General features: G+C 40.8%; 1 protein-coding gene across 4 annotated transcripts in view; it reads right to left on the bottom strand.

The window, feature by feature from the left end:
* Positions 1 to 42: 42 nt before the first annotated feature.
* Positions 43 to 19,175, bottom strand: part of TOPBP1 (DNA topoisomerase II binding protein 1) — a 34,825-nt gene continuing 15,692 nt past the window's right edge. For all 4 annotated transcript variants that reach the window (XM_006261943.4, XM_019483540.2, XM_019483539.2 and 1 more), the window contains 15 exons: positions 17,928 to 18,223; positions 16,810 to 16,983; positions 15,700 to 15,809; positions 12,880 to 13,003; positions 12,217 to 12,363; positions 11,873 to 11,978; positions 10,871 to 11,063; positions 9,758 to 9,981; positions 8,553 to 8,719; positions 5,635 to 5,743; positions 4,948 to 5,111; positions 3,322 to 3,462; positions 1,252 to 1,341; positions 858 to 1,019; positions 43 to 263 (listed from right to left, as the gene is read on the bottom strand). In XM_006261943.4, the coding sequence (XP_006262005.1) occupies positions 120 to 263; positions 858 to 1,019; positions 1,252 to 1,341; positions 3,322 to 3,462; positions 4,948 to 5,111; positions 5,635 to 5,743; positions 8,553 to 8,719; positions 9,758 to 9,981; positions 10,871 to 11,063; positions 11,873 to 11,978; positions 12,217 to 12,363; positions 12,880 to 13,003; positions 15,700 to 15,809; positions 16,810 to 16,983; positions 17,928 to 18,223 (2,351 nt within the window). In that variant the 3' untranslated portion in view covers positions 43 to 119. The remainder of the gene's footprint in view (positions 264 to 857; positions 1,020 to 1,251; positions 1,342 to 3,321; positions 3,463 to 4,947; positions 5,112 to 5,634; positions 5,744 to 8,552; positions 8,720 to 9,757; positions 9,982 to 10,870; positions 11,064 to 11,872; positions 11,979 to 12,216; positions 12,364 to 12,879; positions 13,004 to 15,699; positions 15,810 to 16,809; positions 16,984 to 17,927; positions 18,224 to 19,175) is intronic.

Raw genomic sequence — 19,175 nt, 5'->3', positions numbered from 1 at the left:
GCAACCTAAGCAACTTCTTTTATTAACCACAAACATTCAAAATGAAACTAAAATAAAAATTTTAATTTTCTTAACAAGGTAGGGGCAAAACATAAATAGGACAGTAAGACAGATTCTGCTTAGTAGATTCTGGATCTTTTGACACTGCTTGTTTCTCCAGGTGCTTTTCTCTTCTGTGATGATCTGATTCCAGGCTCTCTACTATTTTGTAGGTAAGGAACAGCTTCTGGCAGACAGTAGCAATCCATTGGAGGAGAAGGCTCCTTCAAAAGAAGAAAATGGCTTAATCAAATTATTTGTGTAGCTGGAAGGTATTAAATTATTCTACCTGGCCTGTCTTTAGCAGCCAACTACCATTAAAAAGGGTTAATCATTTGGGACAGAATATGAAAGAATCAAACAAAATATATGCCATGGCTAAGGATAAGAGAGTGATCCATCAAAGCTTTTCTGATCTGGCTTGGAATTATTAAAAGTTTCTCACTATCTAGCCTAGTAAGAAAATCTTGAGCGCACACTAAATTCCCTATCTAGTCATAGCAACATGTATCCAGTTTCAACACCCAAATAAGTTTGGCAATTTGCTGGTAGTCAGAACCAGAAATTTCTGGAAACTGAGCATGATAGCATTCTATATTATAGTTTATGACCACTACTGGTAAACCAGCTTCAACTATGGCCACTCTAATAGTGTCAACAGTTTGTGCTTCACCTTAAGTAAATGCAGGGCAGACCTCTATCCTGTAAAGTGTGATCTGTAGATCACTATTAAATGTGATTTATAAGCTACTTGTTCTGCATGTAGACCATTTGTGTTGTTAAAGCAAGTGGTACATAATGCCCTTGAGTATATGCACCTGTATAAGGTAGTCAGCAATGTATTCAGGTTTCAAACAGTTCACTCCTTGGGCTGCAGCATCCACAGCACTAACTCTGGAATCATCTGGTTTCAGTTTGCTGAAGTCAGCAAAAAGGTGAGTAGCTTCTTTAAACAAAGCTGAAGAATGACCTGGAAACACCTGCAGAATTAAACAGAAAGTCCCAGTTTATTTTTTGTGTCTACTGCCTGGTAAACTCATACATGAACTGTATTCATTCCGATAAGTAGTAGGACACCAGGAAATTGGAGACCCATCACTGCACAATGTTTCAGTGAGTGACAACCACCATCAAAAACAGAAATAAAAGCCATCAGTACCTGAAAACAAATCTATAGTAAAAATACTTAATGAGATACAAAACTCCACATACCTTTGCACCGCCTGACTGAAGAAGACGCTTGAACCCTGCTTCCTTGGCTTTGTCAACATTCAAAATCACTTTCCAGCCACTGAATGCCCCCTGGATACAAAAATTCAGTTTTTAAAAAGTCACTGACATGAAAAAGAATAGCTCACCAACCAACACCCCACCCAAGGACAGCTTCTGCACACCACTGGGGATTTTTTTTTTTAAACAGCAGCAAAAGAACTAGGGGTGCACTGATAGAGATTTTGGGGACTGATACCAATATCTAATTTTTAAGGAGGTGTATTGACCCATACCAATCCAATTTCTGATATACCATGGAGAGCTGCCTCCAGCTGGTAAATCCATTGTGGTAGAAGGGGAAGGGGGCAGATCAACCCCTCCTGCAGTGAGGGAGAAGTCAGGGGCAGGCACTGCCCAGCCAGGGCACAGAAACTGGACAGAGGCATGGCTTGTGGGGGGAGCGTGTGGCCCTGGATCTGTGCGGAGCAAGGAGGGCCAGAGCTGGGCTTGGAGTGAGGGCTACAGAGGGGAACGCAGCCACCCCAAATTTTGCTGTAGCTCTCTTTCAGGACCGCTGTGCACCCAGGACAGCCCTGGCACTTCCTGGCTCAACTTCCCGGGGGGGGGGAGGGAATGTGGGAAGAGCTAGGGCTGTGCTGGGCATACAGTGCTTGGAGGGAGCCACACCTCTGTCCTGTGCCCACATGGGGGAGGCAGGGGTAGAGCTGGAGTTGTGCTGGACCTGCAGCAGCACTGGGAGGGAGCTATGGCAAAATCAGGTGGCTGCATCCCCCTCTGTAGCCCCCACTCTGAGCCAGCCCCCAGCACAAAGAGCCTGGCTCCAGCCCATCCACTCCCCTGCCCCGGTTGCAAACAGTGGTGGGAGCCATGCCCCCCCCCCCCCCCCAAACCTCAGAGCCACGCCTCTGTCCCATGCTCAGCCCTGCCACACTTGCTTCTGCCCCCTTCCTCAGTGGGGGGGGGGGGAAGGGGGTGTTGATCTACCCCACCCCCAACCCCTTATCAGCTAGAGGCAGCTCTCCACGCGCGGCTAGGCTGTGCTCCTTGCTGCTTGAGTGTTGCACTGAGGCTCCATGCACACGATGGCATTTAAATTGGCCAAATTATCAGCCCCAATAGGCCGATTTCTGATGCAGCCAATTTTCTTTATATTGGTACCGATCTGATATCGGACCAATGTATCGGTGCACCTCTAAAAAACACGTTACATGCAATCTAAGGCTAGCCCCAGCCCCCTAGGAATCAACCTCTCAACTGTCAGCTTTGTTCTCACCATGAAGACTGCAAATGTTTGGCAACACATTTTCTAGCATCTCTCAAGACAGCTAGCTACCAGTGCAACAAAATGAGGATTATGAGAATTTTTTTATGCATATGTATGTTATAATATTAACATGCATATCAAGTACAGCCCTTATATGCCTGGTAAGATGCTAATGTACATCTCCCCAGTCAGGAATTTTGTAACAGGTTCCCTATTTTACAGTAAAGATTGTTCAAACCCTTCAGTAATGCCTATTACGTTTGATGACTAAAAAATTCAAAAGTACTTAAGTACCATTTTCAAATGTGATTCGGACACTGGATCTCATTGAAAGTCAAGGGTAATTAAGCTCCTAAAATATTCAGAGGTCTTGACATTTTTACTGTAAAATAAACATACATCTGTTGATCCAGATGTCTGAACAGTAGAAGCAATGTTAAGCATAAAAGTGATTCTTTATATCAAGTTCATGATCTTCATAATGTTAAACAATGAGAATTGCTTCTTTGATTTTTAAGTAACAGAATTCCAGTTTACAAAACGGCTCATAAGTGAGCTATCGCAGTCGCCTGTACCAACAAGCACCAAGACAATCTTCAATTATAAGGCTTGAAACTGACAATAGAAGATTTTAGGCTGAAAAGTTTGAACTGGGAGAAATCCAGCTATGATGTTTTGTTTTTAGATATATTAGCCCTCCAAGTATCCAAGATACTTGGAGCCCATCCTATTACAGCACTCCAAGCCCTGCATCAATTAGGTATACTATATCTGTATCAAAATACCTCAGCGATGCCAGTTTCTTGCTTCCTTTTATGGATGTTTTTCCTCCATCTCATAGCTGCAAGTGCTAGTTTCTTCTGGTTTATGTTGATTCCAGGTAATACATCGAGTATGGAGTTGCTTCCCCATTCATAATCTTCCTCCTAAAGCAATTGTAAATGCAAATTACAAAGGAGCCTCACCAACTACAACAGTGGGAACAGGGCTGGCCCACAGTTTTTTGGGGCCCCCTGCAAGATAGCTTTGGGGCCCCCCAGATCCATCAAAACAATCAAAATTGCGGTTCACTGCGATATAAACTCACTGAAATAAAATAGGGCTGTGCTGTGCGCATGTGGGCTGGGCTGCAGGGGGTGGGGGCACCTGGGTTCCCTCCCCAGGGCTGGGGCGGAAGCGGAGCCAGGAACTCCCCTGCTTGGCCAGGAAGTGGCTCCCTGCCTGCATCAAGACCTTTAAACATTGCGCAGGCAGCCAGGGGGCAAGCAGGGCACAGCCCCTTGACAGCAGGGCCCTCTGTGGCCACAGGTTCTGCAGGATAGGAAGGGCTGGCCCTGAGTGGGAAACTGAAAATAGGAACAAAGTTCCTGTCCATGCTAGCTCTAGGTATCCATTTGCAGTTTTAATTATGGAGACAGTGGCTCTAGTTAAACATCTTTAAATTTTTCCTATGTATATAGTGCCTCTCCCACCAATTTTAACTAAATTATTTGATTCATTAAATCATCTTGCATACCACTATATTTTTCTGGTTAAAACTAATAAACATAACTATTCAGAAGCAGAGAGTATGAGATTGCATTTTTTCAATTCCTTCCTCTAATTTCTATTTTCATACACAAAAACACAAATTCTTGCTTGTAATAGAGAGAGATTTCTGCAAAGCATCTAAGCAGTATTCAAATATTTACGTAATAGCAATTTCAGGGTGTTATTGCAAATGTCAATGTAGTATATGCAGGAATACCCATCTATAGCAAACATGCTTTATATGAAAAACAAAAATACAAAAAGGGGGAGCTTGGTTGTTTAAATAGCTATATTTGTAAACTAATTCCTGATCTATCCCCTGGTTTTTAACTGGTTACTGTGCAGTCAGCATCTTGTGTAGATGCGGCCTAAGATAACCAATTAAAAACCAAGTGATAGATTGTTACTGTGCAGTCAGTTAGTACTTGTGTATACTGCGGAGTTACTGCACAGCAACATTGCCGAGCAGCTTTTAGATGACACTGTGTGTGCAGTAGCTCATTACTACTGTGCAGTAGCATTGCATCACGCTTCGTGCAATGTGACACTACTGTGCAGTCAGCATCTCATGTAGATACCTTAATTTACCAAAAGCACTCAAGAATCAATTTTCAACAGGAAGAAGCAACTATGGGTACCTCAATTATCCCATAGCTACACACCTCAGAAAACTGATTTTCAGAAAAGATGTACATTCAGCAATTCCCAAAATGAGGCCCCTTGTCAACTATCGGGCCCCCAAAAATTACCAGTACGTTTTGAGAATCTAGTCCTTACATTCCTGTTACTACCTGTTGAGGGCGTTTCAAAAGCACTGAAAAAAAATCAAAATACCAAAAAGAACTTTAAGATGCTGATATCTTAATAATGACGTTACTTGCCTGTACAAAGCACCTGGCTGCTCTGCATGCTTCTAGGTAAGAACGGTGAAGGACCCATTTCCCAGCTGCCATTGAGGCCAAGAATTTTTCGTTTCGAAGAGGATGTCCCACAACAGTGTGTGTACAACTTGGATCAAAACACTGCTTCTCCAGCACTATCCCACCTTGAAACACAGGAATGAGTTTGATTTGGGTTAGTTCAAGTAAAGTGCACTGCAGAGAGGATAAGTGAAAGAATGAAGAAATGTGCGATATTACCATGTTACATTTCTATTATTAAGCTACAATTCTATCCAGTTAGAAACCTGCGTTGTTACAATAACATACATGGAAGCCAGAGGAGGAGAAGGAGGTAACTTGTGGAAAATAGACACACAAAGCCACTTTAGCACAATCAAGCTTGCAGTTGTAGCAGGGAAGATTTAAAGGGAAGGAGAGAAATACCAGTGGTGCATAGGCAGGCACAATTCTAAGGACAAAGAGGAAACTCCATAGACAAATGCCAGGAGACAGAAAAATGAGCTTTGTCATTTTGTAACAAGACTGTTCCTTCAAGAAGTGAAGGACCATCATGAATTTTGGGACTACCAATTTGACACCTCATAGTAAATCAGTGAAATAGCAAGAGGCCCCTCTCTGGCCCAAAAACCCACAAACAATTTTGAAAGTTTCAGGGACATTTGGTACCTAGTTCTTCAATCAGATGACAGTAGTCAAATCGCTCTTGAGGATTAAGAGAAGACAGCTGGAATTTACGCTGCTTTTCTGGTTCTTCAACCTCATCTGCTATAACAACCTAGAATACACCAAAAGTTTAGGGGAGAGTAGGGCAGAAAGATTAAAACTGATACTCGAGCTATTTCTCTACTTAGTGTCTGAGATAGTTATTACTACATTAAGTTTTCTTTAAGCTATGCAGTTTGAGAAGGGAAGATCAGAGCCACCAGTTAGAAAACAAAGGCGGCCTGGCTTTCCACTAGCAGGTTTCTCCCAAATTGAAAAATTTTCTAATGTGCATAGTAAAACTTGCACCTAACATCCTCTGGTTTTACCCGTCTCCTGGGTATTCTGTTATCTGTTATTCCTTCAATTATTGATTGAAAAGCAAGCCAGATATAGAAAAATCATTGGACACAGTTGTTGCCCTGCTTCCCCACATCCAAGCTTTCTACAATGGAAAACTAACAGCAGCAAAACCCCAAGATGAGGCTTCTCATAATTATTCCCAAGTAAAAAAAATTTCCCAAGTAAAACTGTTGAAGTTACCACATGCTTTGTGCTGCGCTGCCAAAAACAGCACCCAGCAAAGCTTACCCATCTTACTTGTAGTGTTGGGTGAAAGAGCAGTAACATAACTAAGGTGCTATCTTGCACAGCACATTGTAGACACAGCATTTCAGTTTAGGAATCCGACACCTTGTATGGTGGGCTCTGCTCTTTTCCATAGGGCATGGCTCCTTTACTTGCATGCCACTTGAGTGGAAACTAGTTTCAGATGCTACTTTGGTTTTACTCCTGGGTATTTAAAAAACAGACCAAGTGGTCCATGCTCATGCGTGTCCTGGGCTTTGTGCTGAACAGTGACAGAACCTTCCCCCCGAGACCTGTGAAATACTGCATTACTGCTGGCATGTCCTTTGCCAAAAGTATCTGTTCATTTCTGTGCCAATGAAAGGGTGAGCTGGCTGCAGTGGTCCAAAACCAACCCACTCTTCTTAGCCCATTACCCCATCTGCACTCTGCCAGGGGATCGATGTGCCAAAGACAAGGGAGCAGTCCTTCCTGGTGCTTTTGGGAGTCTGGGACTGAAGGGTAAAGTTTAGAGCCCCAGGCAAAAATACCAAGTGCCTCTGCCCAGCACAGTGTGGTCATATAGGAGAGGGAGTATAAACGTACACCTTCAGTCCCAGAACTGCTGCTTGTGATGAGGTGGTATGAACACCAGGCAGTAGCAAGGAAAATGGAAAGTGCACACCAGTTGACTCAGCAGCTCAGTAGTTTTTCCTCTGTGCTCTAGTTTGCAGGAAGATTTCTAAAAAAGTTTCTTTTTCTGCTGCCAGGAATTGGATCAAATTCATTTTTCTAGGATAGAAACAACTCAATGACTGACAGATTTGATCTTTTCTCAAAGTGCAAAATACAGCTGGGAATCCCTGTCAGAATGGCAAGCCTGCCTGTTCCAAGCCAAACTCATTCACTAATGTGAGGAAGTATGCCACTAAACCTTGTATCCTTCCATTGCTTGGGCTTTTCAGCCAAATCAAAAGCAAGATTAGTTTCTCAAAGTCCTCTGTGCACTTTTAAAACAGATTATTGGCAGTGACAGATCCACAGTTTGTATTTCAGTGCTACTACAGCAGTGTCAAAATGATTACTAGAAACCACTCTTTCCTCACTATCCCAAAGTTATTAAAAAGAGGCTGTAAACATGCTCAGCCATTCCTCCCTCCCCTAGCTCCCCCAAAAAACTACTGGTTAACAAGACCACAAAGTAAACCAGCATGATATTCCTTCCTTAAAAGGAACAGCTGGTCAGAGTCTCTTGGAAAAAATAAAAGACTGAGAACTTAAGTTCTGCACAGAAATGAATGATATATACATTTAAACTGATCAATACATTTACTATATTTACTTGAATCCAAGACAAGCTTCCCACCCTCTTTAACATGAAGGGAAAAGCCCTAAAAGCCCCTTGTCTTGGGTTTGAGCGTAAGACCGGAGGGACAGGCAACTTGAGCGTAAGACTCAAGATCGGAATCAGAGCTGCTGCTGCCTACCCCACACCTACCTTTGCCCCACTGCCTGTCCCCCACCCCCCTAATGCCAGTTACCCTCTGGCTCCAGCACAACTCTGGCCCCACTCCAGCCCAGTTCATGAAGCACATAGTTGCTCCAGCCCCAGCCCCAGCCCAGCCATGCAATAGCAGCAGTAGAAGCAGCAGCAGCTCTGGCCCTAGGTCCAGTCAGAGCTGCCACTGCTGCAACGACTGCTGCGTGGCCACCTGGGGCTGGAACAACCACGTGCAGTGGCTGGGGGAGGGGGGCAGGCACTGTGTGGAGAAGTAGACAGCAGGAGGCAAGGATCAGACCACTTCACCCCCACCCCTTCCCCCCTGCTTTCCTTGCTTCAGGAGTTGGGGGAAGAAGGGCATGAATTTAAGATGACCCTCTAATAATTTGATTCTATATATGGAAAAATGATAACAAATGCATATAGTTTCCATGTGTAAAATCCAATTACGGGGATGAGAGGGGTCCATCTTAAATTCAGGGTGGTCTTGGATTCGGGAAAACGTGGTACAATCAACTTCTAATTTCAAATACATTTTAGCATTGCACTGAGACCTTTCTGCACCCCACCCCCAGGCTCAGCTGGCCAACACTGTTTTCTGTAACCTAGCTGGATTCCTCTCCTTCCTCACCCCTATCCTTCTTATGTTAGTCCCTTACTCAGGTGCTCTGTATTTCCCTACTGGCTTTGTCATCTTTTTGGTTCATGACTCTTAACATCCACTAACAGACTGAATTTTATTAACACTGAGACCTTCCTGCACAGTACAAACATAATCAGATCAGTAAAACAGGCAAATAGCAATATGACAAACCTCTTCTTTGGGCTGTGGAGCCACAGGAGGGTTAGCTAGTGGGAAGGCAATGCTTGGGGCTTGTGGTGTGGGGATCAAATGATCATCTTGTACAGGGGTTTCTGGAGTTCTGACCCCTCGGCTCCTTGAGACTTCAGTTATGCCTGCATTCTCAACATCACGGACAGCTGTAAATAATAAATCATTGCTGATTGATTCACTTTGATCAAATACAATTCTGGTGAAACTGTAAAAGGTATTCAGCCTAAAACAAATGCCACCGGGACATTGTATTATTGCTTATGTCCTTTCACAAAGCACCTGGTAAGATATTACAGTCTCATGTTTTGACTATTTTATCTAGAGACTCCTCCATTTCCTAAGTAAACAGATGCCTTGAGCTAATTCAACATAAGACACTAACTGCACAAAGAGGGTGGTTAAATCATGCCAACTTCCTCATGAAAGACAGGATCAAAGGGACCCCTCCTCCAAGTTAGCTGCTGCTTCAGGTTAAAAAAAAAAAAATCTGTTAAAGGGATGGTTGGAAGTAGTAGTCCAAGCAGTTGGCAGGAGGACAAGAGAAACAGAGATGACTTACGTGTTCTTGTTCCCCACTCCTACAGCTAAATGAAGGGTTTGCTGGGAGGGATTGCTCATGAGAACAGCAGGGAAAATAAAGTATAGCAACTTGACTGCATCCTGGTCCACTGATGTCCCTTATAGTCTGGATGCAGGTAGTGGGTTTCATGGGAATGGGTGATCTTTCTCTTATACCTCCCTTGTCACTGATGTTGGGGATGTACTTCAGCAGTTATTGAAAGGCAAGCTCCTGCAGCTGTTACCTGCATATTCAAAGGCTCCATCTGGGCCCTTTGGAGTTACTTGCTTTAGTAAAATACTTTCTAACATGAATGAGGGTTTGGAAATTGGGCGTAAAGTAGCAGCAGTGCAACTGCTATGTTGCTTACTGATGTCAAACATGCAGGAAAGCTCCTCTGGGAGAACAGCAAAGGGAGGAGAGTGCACAAGATGTTATTTACATTTTTAAAGAAAACCATCCTTACTTATTTCTAAAAAGGAAACGAGCAGTTCTGCTCAACAAAAAGCATGTTTTTATGTTTTAAAGTACAAAAGGTCCACCTAGAAATACTGCTCTCCTTTGCTTCTAGAGATTATATTCATTTTAACTGAATGACACAGTCCAACTGTATCTCTTATCTTACCTGAATCAGCAGTTTCCATTTCAGTTAAGGGCTTCCTGACAGGGGGCTCATCCGTATTATTTACATTAGTTTGAATTTGTTCAGAGCACTGGGAAGGACTGTTGGGCCACTGCAAATTGCTGACAAGCCTTGCTCTCTCCTCTCTTGCAGTGGGGTCATCCCAGATAATCTGTTCATTTTGTGATGGTTCTGTATTCATGTCCATCACTGCTTGCCGGGATTGCCTAAGAAGCGAAAAAAATATCACACAAAATCTCCTTAAAAAAAAAACCCCACACATGTGCAATCCCCCAAAACAGAAACATGCTTATGATCGCACTAGCAACGCAACCCTCTGATCTCTACAGAAAACAAAAGGGTTCAGTATAAAAATAAATCATACGGCCAATTGAGCAGTCAGGCACAACAGGAGAAAGTTAGCTAAAGTGAATTGCAAGGGATATTTTTATTCTGGACCATACACTAGTAAGATGTTCCATGATCTTATATTTTACTATATGTTATCTTGCAGCAAATTTGAAAATTGAAAAGGAGCCATTTTGCAAACAGTATTCAGTTTTTGAGGTGCAATAATAAAACTGGAAATCAGACCCTTATTCATCAACTTCCTACACCTAGGTTTGTCATGAAGAGCTTCTCAATTCGAAAGAAAAACACAGAAGTGTTTTGCAGGAATAACTAATTGTTAAATACTAGATTATTTTTGTCATAATATAAAGAGAGGTAACGTTTTCTTCAGAATTTGAAAGAGAGACCAGCTAATCCTGGAAGTGCATATTTCTTGCTCTAAACTAGGCTATGACAGATTATCATGGGAAAGTATTTGCTTTATATTCTTATCACAAATTAAGAAGAAACCTTTTAAGGAAAACTCATCCACCATGCATAAATAAAACAGAGATTAAACTGCAAGAAAAAGATGCTAAGTGGCAAAAGGCAAGTGTCAGTTTAAAAAAAATTAAGTTAGATGTACCTTAGGTATCGCTACATTATGAAACATTTGTAGCTACAATATGGCAGCTACGATTTGAAAGATTATCAGATATACTTTTTATTTCATTTGCAATCCACATTTTTAAGACCATTAAACTAAAGAAAAGCAGGACAAAATACCTGAGAGCTTCCAAAACTCTACTACGGCCATTACGCATAGATCGTGTGCTATCAGGTGTGCTAGGAGAATTGTCAAAACTGTTCCTGGACAGGGATCCTCTTTGTCCTTGTGGTTTCACTATTGATGTGGCAGACATGATTTCTTGTAGTTGTTTTTGAAAGTTCTCTCTCATTTCCAATGTCTGGGTTAAAACTTGAAAGGAAAGAAAATCCCCAAAAGAGTGAGGCTGTTTCATTTTAAATTTTCAGAATATCACAGGCATTTATAGTCATGCGATTCACTTTCAGAACAAAGGCACATATATATTTTCATATAAAGTTGTAATTGTAAGCCCTGCTTTATCGGTATTCTCCCTGCCAGTATTCAAAAATCCCTTAAACATCTTTGAGACTAGAGAAGTTATTTTTAAACATGTCTAAATAGCAGCCTAATGATTCACAAGAGGTGGTCAAACTTCTCTTATGGACTGTCAGAGGCCATGTCTATGTTTACCTTCCTCTGTCAGCAGATAACAGCTGCCACCACCCAACTGCCAGAGCGCACGCACATATATACTCTTCTAATGGCTTCATTGCAGCAATTTTGCCAAGTGCATCTTCAGAAGGTACCAATGTCCAAACAGACCACTAGAGCCAACACAGAGCATGGGAAAGTCCACAAGCATATTCTGCTGGCTGCTGAATAGTTTCAGAAGCTCACTCTTTTTTGAACAGTTAATACAACTCTGTGACAAAGGAGGATTTTACTGGCAAAACTGTTTAGTGTGGACTAAGTAAAAGTGTCTTTAAAGCAGGACCTTTTCTCAAACTTGGCACTTATGAATAATTACCAGCCAGCACATTTTAAGGATGGTTGGTCTGCTACACTTTAAGCTAAGGTGAAATATGACTAAATCCTTCAGTCTGTAAAAATCAAAAGGTTACCTGAAATGGTAAAGAGGTTTATATTTACAATTATAGTATTATACCAATTTGAAAAAAAATGCAGAATATTCAAGTTACCTCCTTTAGGTTCATTTGCTGCAATTTGCTCTTCCTCTTCCATGAATACTTCTTTTGTCTGATCTGTAGTTTCATTTCCTGGGTTATCTTCATCCAACAAAACATCCTAACAATAAGGGAATTTAGAGCTTAGAGACCTCGTTCCCAAACTGAGAGACTTTTAACAAGTTTCAGGAGTGGTAAGCCACGGCAGACATAGGACATAAAGCTTCAGTCTTACAACACCTGAAGAGCTAAGTGATTCTGCTACAGTGATGGCCAAACTGAAGTCAACATCCTTTTAAACTGAATAGAGAAATTAAATCAATGACTCCAGCAGGGACAAGTTACATTTTACAGTATACCTCGTTCTCCTTTCCCATTTTTCCAGTTGATGAAAACCGACCGGAGGAGAGCCTGTCATCTTGTACTGCACTAATATCCAGGCTCATTTTGGGATTGTAGGTGTGAGGAAACAGGGATTCAGGAAGCCGTTTATTTTCTTGTGCGCTCTGCAATAAAGTTCATAAGAAGGTTATAAGAAACAGGAGAAGGAAAGGAAGGAATGACACAAGCTAATGTGTTGTAAAATCTAAACATAGACCAGTTTGACCTAAACGGAATTGGAAAATGCACTTAAAAGTTCTCATGATAATTAGCACAACATTTTTTGAACCAAGTTTTGTTTTTCTTAACTGTTTCTTCGTCTTAGAACTAAAACTGACTTTTTACGTCAAATATATATGTAAGCCAAAGTTACTATTCAGCCATCACCAACACTTCTTCTAAATTAAGCCATGTAAGTATTAGTTATGAAAGGCAAATGTAAGAAGAAATTGTCAATTCTAGTAATTTATAAGGTGATGACACATCAATGGAAATTACTTCCAAGATTTAGAAGTCTGAATCCTGTGAATTCAGAGCAGCATGTGTAAAAGCATCGACTATTGCGATTTTCCACTGATCTCTGATGAGCTGTAAGCATGCAGAAGTATACCTGATCTTAACATCTCCATTTTCCCCCATACCTCTAAAAGCCAATGCTCTGAAACAATGTGTATGCCCTTTTCTTTAACAGACTTGTACTCCTTGTTGCTGTCATTTTGTCGCCCCTGGTAGATGAAGTGAGTTACTGTTTCATCAAAGCACCACCTAGAACAAATACCAATAAAACATAAGCTTAAGACAGCAACTCCCATTAAACATTAAAATAACCGCATCCTTCAGCTTCAGTCCTAACGTACCAAGGCACCCTACACTTACTCTGCAAAGCTGACAGAGTTACGAGCGCTGACTATGTAGTTGCTTCTGCAAAGTCACCATCATCCAACACAAGACTTGATTGCAAATCGTGTTGTATATTCCAATAATTACTTTAATATTAAATTTAATGTTGATTTTTTTCCCCCATATTAGATGGGTTTGTATTTATATAGGAAAGCAGTGTTCGGCATTTTATAAAGGGAGACTAAAATAGCTCATTGCCAGTATCCAAATACCTTCTAGTAATACAGGGGTGGGCAAAATGCGAACCGTGGGCCAGATACAGCCTGCCAGGCCATTCTATCTGGCATGCAGGGCCCCTAAAAATTTAGAAAATTAATATTTATCTGCCCCTGGCTGCCTGTTATGCAGCCCTCAATGGCTTGCCAAAACTCAGTAAGCAGCCCGCCACCCAAAATAACTGCCTGCCCCTGTAGTAAAACATTAACATCCATGGCTCACAAGTTCTCTCATTCTGTCCCCAGAACTGTGGGTTCAGTGTTATGCTTGTTTTAATTCTGGTTCTGCAATGGTTTTTAATGTACACACTGCTATGGTAAATTACAGAATGCAAAGTCAAAGAGCTGCACCTTGCCTTTGGAGCAGGTGTTGGTCTTTCATTCCTATAGGACAGCATTCATCATCAGCTCATCTCCTGAGAAAGCTTCACCTCTTACACTTAATTTTCACAGTAGAAAGTTTCATTATGCCAAAGAAGTGCAGATTAAAGATCTTGGTCTTTATCTTGCAGCTTTTAGATACACTGGGCACAAGCCACTGAGTGCCTTGAAAACAAGGCCCAAGCCCTTCTTCTTGACTTAACATCCTATAGGAAGCCAGTGCAGAGAGAAGAGGACAAGTTTGATGTACCTGTCATATCTTGAACTGGTGAGCCAATAGTGCTGCAATGTTTTATGCTAACTGGATTTCTCTAAAAACGAGTAGCTTCATTTCTAGGTCTACACATTGCAGTATTTTAAATAGGAAACAAAGGAATGTCTTGAATGAAGATTGTGCCAAGTCTGGGATATCTGCTTAAATTAGATGATCCTGTACGCGTCTTTTGGTTCAGCTCTCTACAAGCTTTGGTCTGGAATGAGCACCTATACACACACCAGGCATCTGCTCCAACACATGCTAATTAATTGAGTCTGCTGAAGTGTGCCAATTAGCATGGTCCTCCACATCACACGCATTTAATGTCCCCATGCTTCAAAATGGCAGTGGGGGTGCTTTAACTAAAGCTTCTCGAACAAACTTTAGTTAAAGCACCCCTGCCGCCATTTTGAAGAGTGGGACGCTGAACAGACATGACGTTGCAGGCCCTTTAATTAGAGCAGCTCTTCCACCCCACACGTGTATAGATGCCTAAAGGTCTGTGCTTCCTGAGTTTTTATGGTCCGAAGTTTAGGGTCAAACCCTACTTTGATATAATGAAATACACATAAACTGAAGTCAATTCAGGTTATATGTATCCAAACCTTTTATATTTTGCATGCTTTTCCATGGACAGGTTTCATTAAAACAAAGAACAGAACAAAATCACAAAGAAAAAAAAAAATCACAATTATTTTCAGCTAAATCAAGACAGTACAAAATTTCAGAAAAGAACCAATCTAAACCTTTTCTAATTTTATAAAACACTGAGCAAGTTTCAAGAATATTGTAGAAGTAATTGAAAAATTAAATAATTTGAAAGAATGAGGATCTCTGTTTCTGGAGCTAGAAGAGGATCAAATCAGAGATCTAAAGGGAACAGTTGAAACTACACCTCTGCTACAATACACTGTATGCCTTAAATAGGAATTCTGATCCTTCAACTCAAAAGACAACAGGCCTGTATTGTTTGAACAACTTAAAAATTTCTGTTATCAATTCACCCAAGGAAACTTTTTTTTTTGTTATTTCTATGCAGCTACCAGCCAATAGGTGGCAATATGTTCTCACACAGTGTCTACTGAGGTCAACGAAAAAAAATTTAAAAGGAAATCAACAGGAATAGCAGTGGGTCCCAAGCAAATGAAAAAAAAAAAATTTAATGCCTTCCCTTATTTGTAACCTTTTTTTCTTCCACTATAGTTAGCTCCTGAGTTTGAAAGATTTAGTAAGGTGTGCAATTCAGGGGAAAATTAAGCTGTTTTGGATTCAAGAAAGTTGGTTATAGCTGTGTTGGTCTAAGGACATACACAGACAATATGCTTTGGGTAAATGTGGTATCTTTGATTAGACCAACTAAATAGTTGGAAAAAATTGTTCTTTGCAAGTTTTTGGGCATCCTTCTTCAGGCATAGGGAAGTCTGCTGTTGTTTGTGTGCTCTCCTGGGTGGAATAGAAGCTTAAGCCAATACGCAAAATCCAGGTCTGTCAAAACTCAAATGGGAGACAGGGAAGACCAAGGGAAACAGGATGTTAATAGGTGCAAGACAGTTTGGGGGGGAGGGGGGGCAGAAGAGGGGAATGTTGACTGGCGATACTCATTTTACCAGATACATTTTTAAATCAGTCAACATTACGCTGTCCTCCCACCCACAACTGTCTCGCACATATCAATGCAGAGCTTAGAAACTGTCAACTTCAGTTCGTACCTGTAATCTGCTCCAACAGAAGCTGCAATAGAATTCAGTTCACTCTGCTTCTTACTTAGTTTTTTACTAACACATATAACTACATCAGCCAAAGGTTTGGGTTCTTCTTCCTGTTCATATCCAGGGGAAAAATGAAAACAGTCTTATTTTGAAGATTTCTCATCCAGTACCCTCCCTTGTAATAAGGAAAGCAGATCATTTATCCGTAGTTTTGGATCTCTACTTTCCTAGCCTCCCCATTCAGAAGGAAGTACCATTACTGCTCCATGTGTCAGGAGTAAAGAATCAAAAACTTCACTCCAACATTTAAACAGAGGAACTGTCAAAACTAGTGCCACAAATACAGTTTACTAAAAAAAGATAAAAAGAGAGGGCAAGGATGTATATGGAACAAAGGGATGACAACATGCAAATTAACATTATTTTTCCCTTGCTCAACATCACTTGCCTCCAAGGGGCAAAAGGGAGATGCAAGTCAAAAAGTACAATGGCTATTCAGAAAATAACGAATACTTTTTCTCTGAACTATAACATAGCTTAACTCCTCCTCACCAATTTCCATGACACCAGAAACTAAGAATTATCAAAGATGGATGAATGCCAAATCCTTGAACTACGAGACATATACAGCCATGTATTTATATAATACACATGACTTAACCATTGGTAAAACAGGACCACAGCAAAATAAACACCTTTAAATACTTTTTTCTCTTTCAGAAGCCAAAATACCTAATCTTTTGTCACTACTTTTAACTGACATAAAAATACAGATAAATCATATAAATTTCTCCCTGAACATATAGTGAACTCAGGTTATATTGCCACTGTAAGAAGAGTATAAATCAAGATGAATTATTACTCACTACTATGGGCAGAGGTAGAGGAGGGCCACTGGCAGGGAATCTGAACAATGGTGAATTAAAACACAGTGCCAGATTAACTGACCCTGACTGTATCAGTGTAGTATCAAATCACTTTTCACAACACTGTCTAGGTCAAGCATCTAATAAGTAAATAAGGAAATTTTGCTGTTGAGTTAAATTAAGCCTACTCCACCCCTCCCTCCCTCTACCTTCCCCAAAAAAAAACTCCAACCCACAATCTTACCACTTCTGTTTGTGCAGCCCTCAGCTGAGGGCTGGCAGAAAGAGCTGTTGTATAACGTGTACTGTTTGCCAGAGCCAGTTTCAAGTTCCTGCCAATGACTTCAGAGAGAGGAGTACTCTGTTTTCTATTTCTCTGGTCGGGACCCCCTGGAGTTTCCAAAGCTGCCAAGGCATCCTACCAAAATGTAAAGTAATAACCAAATGACCACAAACTCTTTTCTCCAGGATCAGACTCTCACAGAATAGGAGGCTCCACAAACATAGACTACATATGAATAACCTACACCTTATTTTTTACTATAGAAGCACCTAGTGGTGTCAACTGATACTGGCGTCTCCTTATGTTAGGAATCACAGACACATTAGCAGATAGTCCTTTCTCCAAAAGATCTTAAAATATAAATATAAGCAAAACATATCTATTTTCTGTTTGCAGTTCATCCAAGATAAAATGTGCCACCTTCACTTATTCTCTCTCATCTTTATCTTCATGGTTACAAGCATAAAAAAGGGCAATATCTACTATTCTTTCAGAGGAATAAAGATCAGCATAGAAATACAGTTCACTAGAAGCCGATAATCTCAGACAAGAGAATGCTTGAACCAAAAAAAAAAAAAAAAACCCACCCCAAAACCCTAGGAAAATGAATATGTAAAAGAAAGGGTAAGTTATAAACCTAAGCTTTCCTTAATTTAAACAGTATACCACAGCTCTTTGAGAAACCTATTCCCTAAAGGGCTTTTTTTGATTTTTTGACAGTTGGAAGAAATAAGATGACACAATACAGACTAAGTACAACAGATCAGTATTTCCAGAGCACTCTGGTATATACTGCTGTAGGCATTAATGTGCTTTGTTAAAGGAGCAATAGCAAAACAAAATAAACCTGTTACCTGACATTCACACTGAAACAATTTTTATGTATTTCAGGTATCAATTTCAGTATCTCCACTTTTCAAAACACTTGAATTCTCTTGACTACTTGAGAAACTAAAAAAGCTAAATATTTTAAACGAGTACTGCAAAGGGTTTGCATAAGGTTTTGTGCAGTTTTCCAATTTGCACGCTTTCTTTAACCTATTCACACTCCCAACCTAGAAACTCCCAAATAAATTTACCTTGACATCAAATGAAGGCTTGAAGAGCTTGTCTCTGGAAAGAAATTTGGATGGTGTGTCAAGGTGTAAAGACGGTTCTTTCTGGAGTGGTCTTCCTTCTGCTGGAGGGGATGGCTTTTTCCCAATATGATGAGAGATTACAGCTTGGAAAGCTTTACTCTGGAACCGATTCATATCAAGAGGAGTCACAGCTGTTTTGTTCCTGGTTTCAAGGAGACTAGAGGCATCAGACCATCCTAGCAAAGTCACGGGAGCTGCCTCTGCTTTGGAAGGCTGAGTTATGAAACTCTCTTTATCTTGAAATAAAGAAAGCTACAATAAAGCACTGTCTTTCCCCACTTTAATACAAGTCTTGTATGTACACAGATAATATTGAAGACTTACTAAACTTTTTGATACTTTTAAAATCAAATCTAAAGCGGGTGGGTGGGTTGTTTATAAAAGACAACAAAATTAATTTATTTTACACCAATGCTCGTGTTGTACATCATCATTTCTGTGCTCATCCTTAGGCACCTGAAAGATGAATTAACCTTGCCCATCTCATATTGTCCTGGTTCATGCACAGCAAACCTAGTAGGATCCTTTGACTGCAACTGGAATACAAATATAAAACTCCATTCCATTTCACTACTTTCAGATATATTCCCATGGCCCACCTAATTTTGCCCCCCCTTCTGCCCAAACCTTGACTTCAAGGAAGTCAACAGGAGCTGGCCCTTGGGAGTTTACATGCTTCAAATACCTATAGATGTGACTTGGATTCCCCACATAATTGCTTTTTCCATAAAATACTCCCCCTCCCCTCCCCCCGCTCTCTCACTTCTGGTGCTGCTCTCCGAACTACTGGAAATTTCAGACTGGAAGGGAGCTCCTTCTCATCAAATCCTATTTTCTGGAATCAAAGACATTCTCAGTCCACCTTTCAAGAACTTTCTGGCCTTGAGGTGCCCAAAATGGAATACAGAATTACAGGTATATTCTTACTACTACAGAACAGAAGACAAAGTCACAGACTGAGAGGTGGTTAATGTGGTATGTGATCAGTAAGAACGGGTGAGTTAGCTGGTACTCAACATTAAATGATCCAGTTTATTTCTCAGTATTAAAAGGATTACTGTAGGGGTATTTGGGATCCAAATGTAGGTTTGTTCAGATGAAGAAAAAGATGGTTAAAGCCTTTATGCTAATGAAAATAGTCTATTAGCTTTAAGTGTTCCACTGCTATACTTTACAACTCTATTGTGT

The sequence above is a fragment of the Alligator mississippiensis genome, chromosome 5, assembly GCF_030867095.1.
Source record: "Alligator mississippiensis isolate rAllMis1 chromosome 5, rAllMis1, whole genome shotgun sequence".
Lineage (NCBI taxonomy): Eukaryota > Metazoa > Chordata > Crocodylia > Alligatoridae > Alligator > Alligator mississippiensis.
Note: the sequence above shows the minus strand (reverse complement) of the source record. Positions and strands in the feature narration are given on the sequence as shown.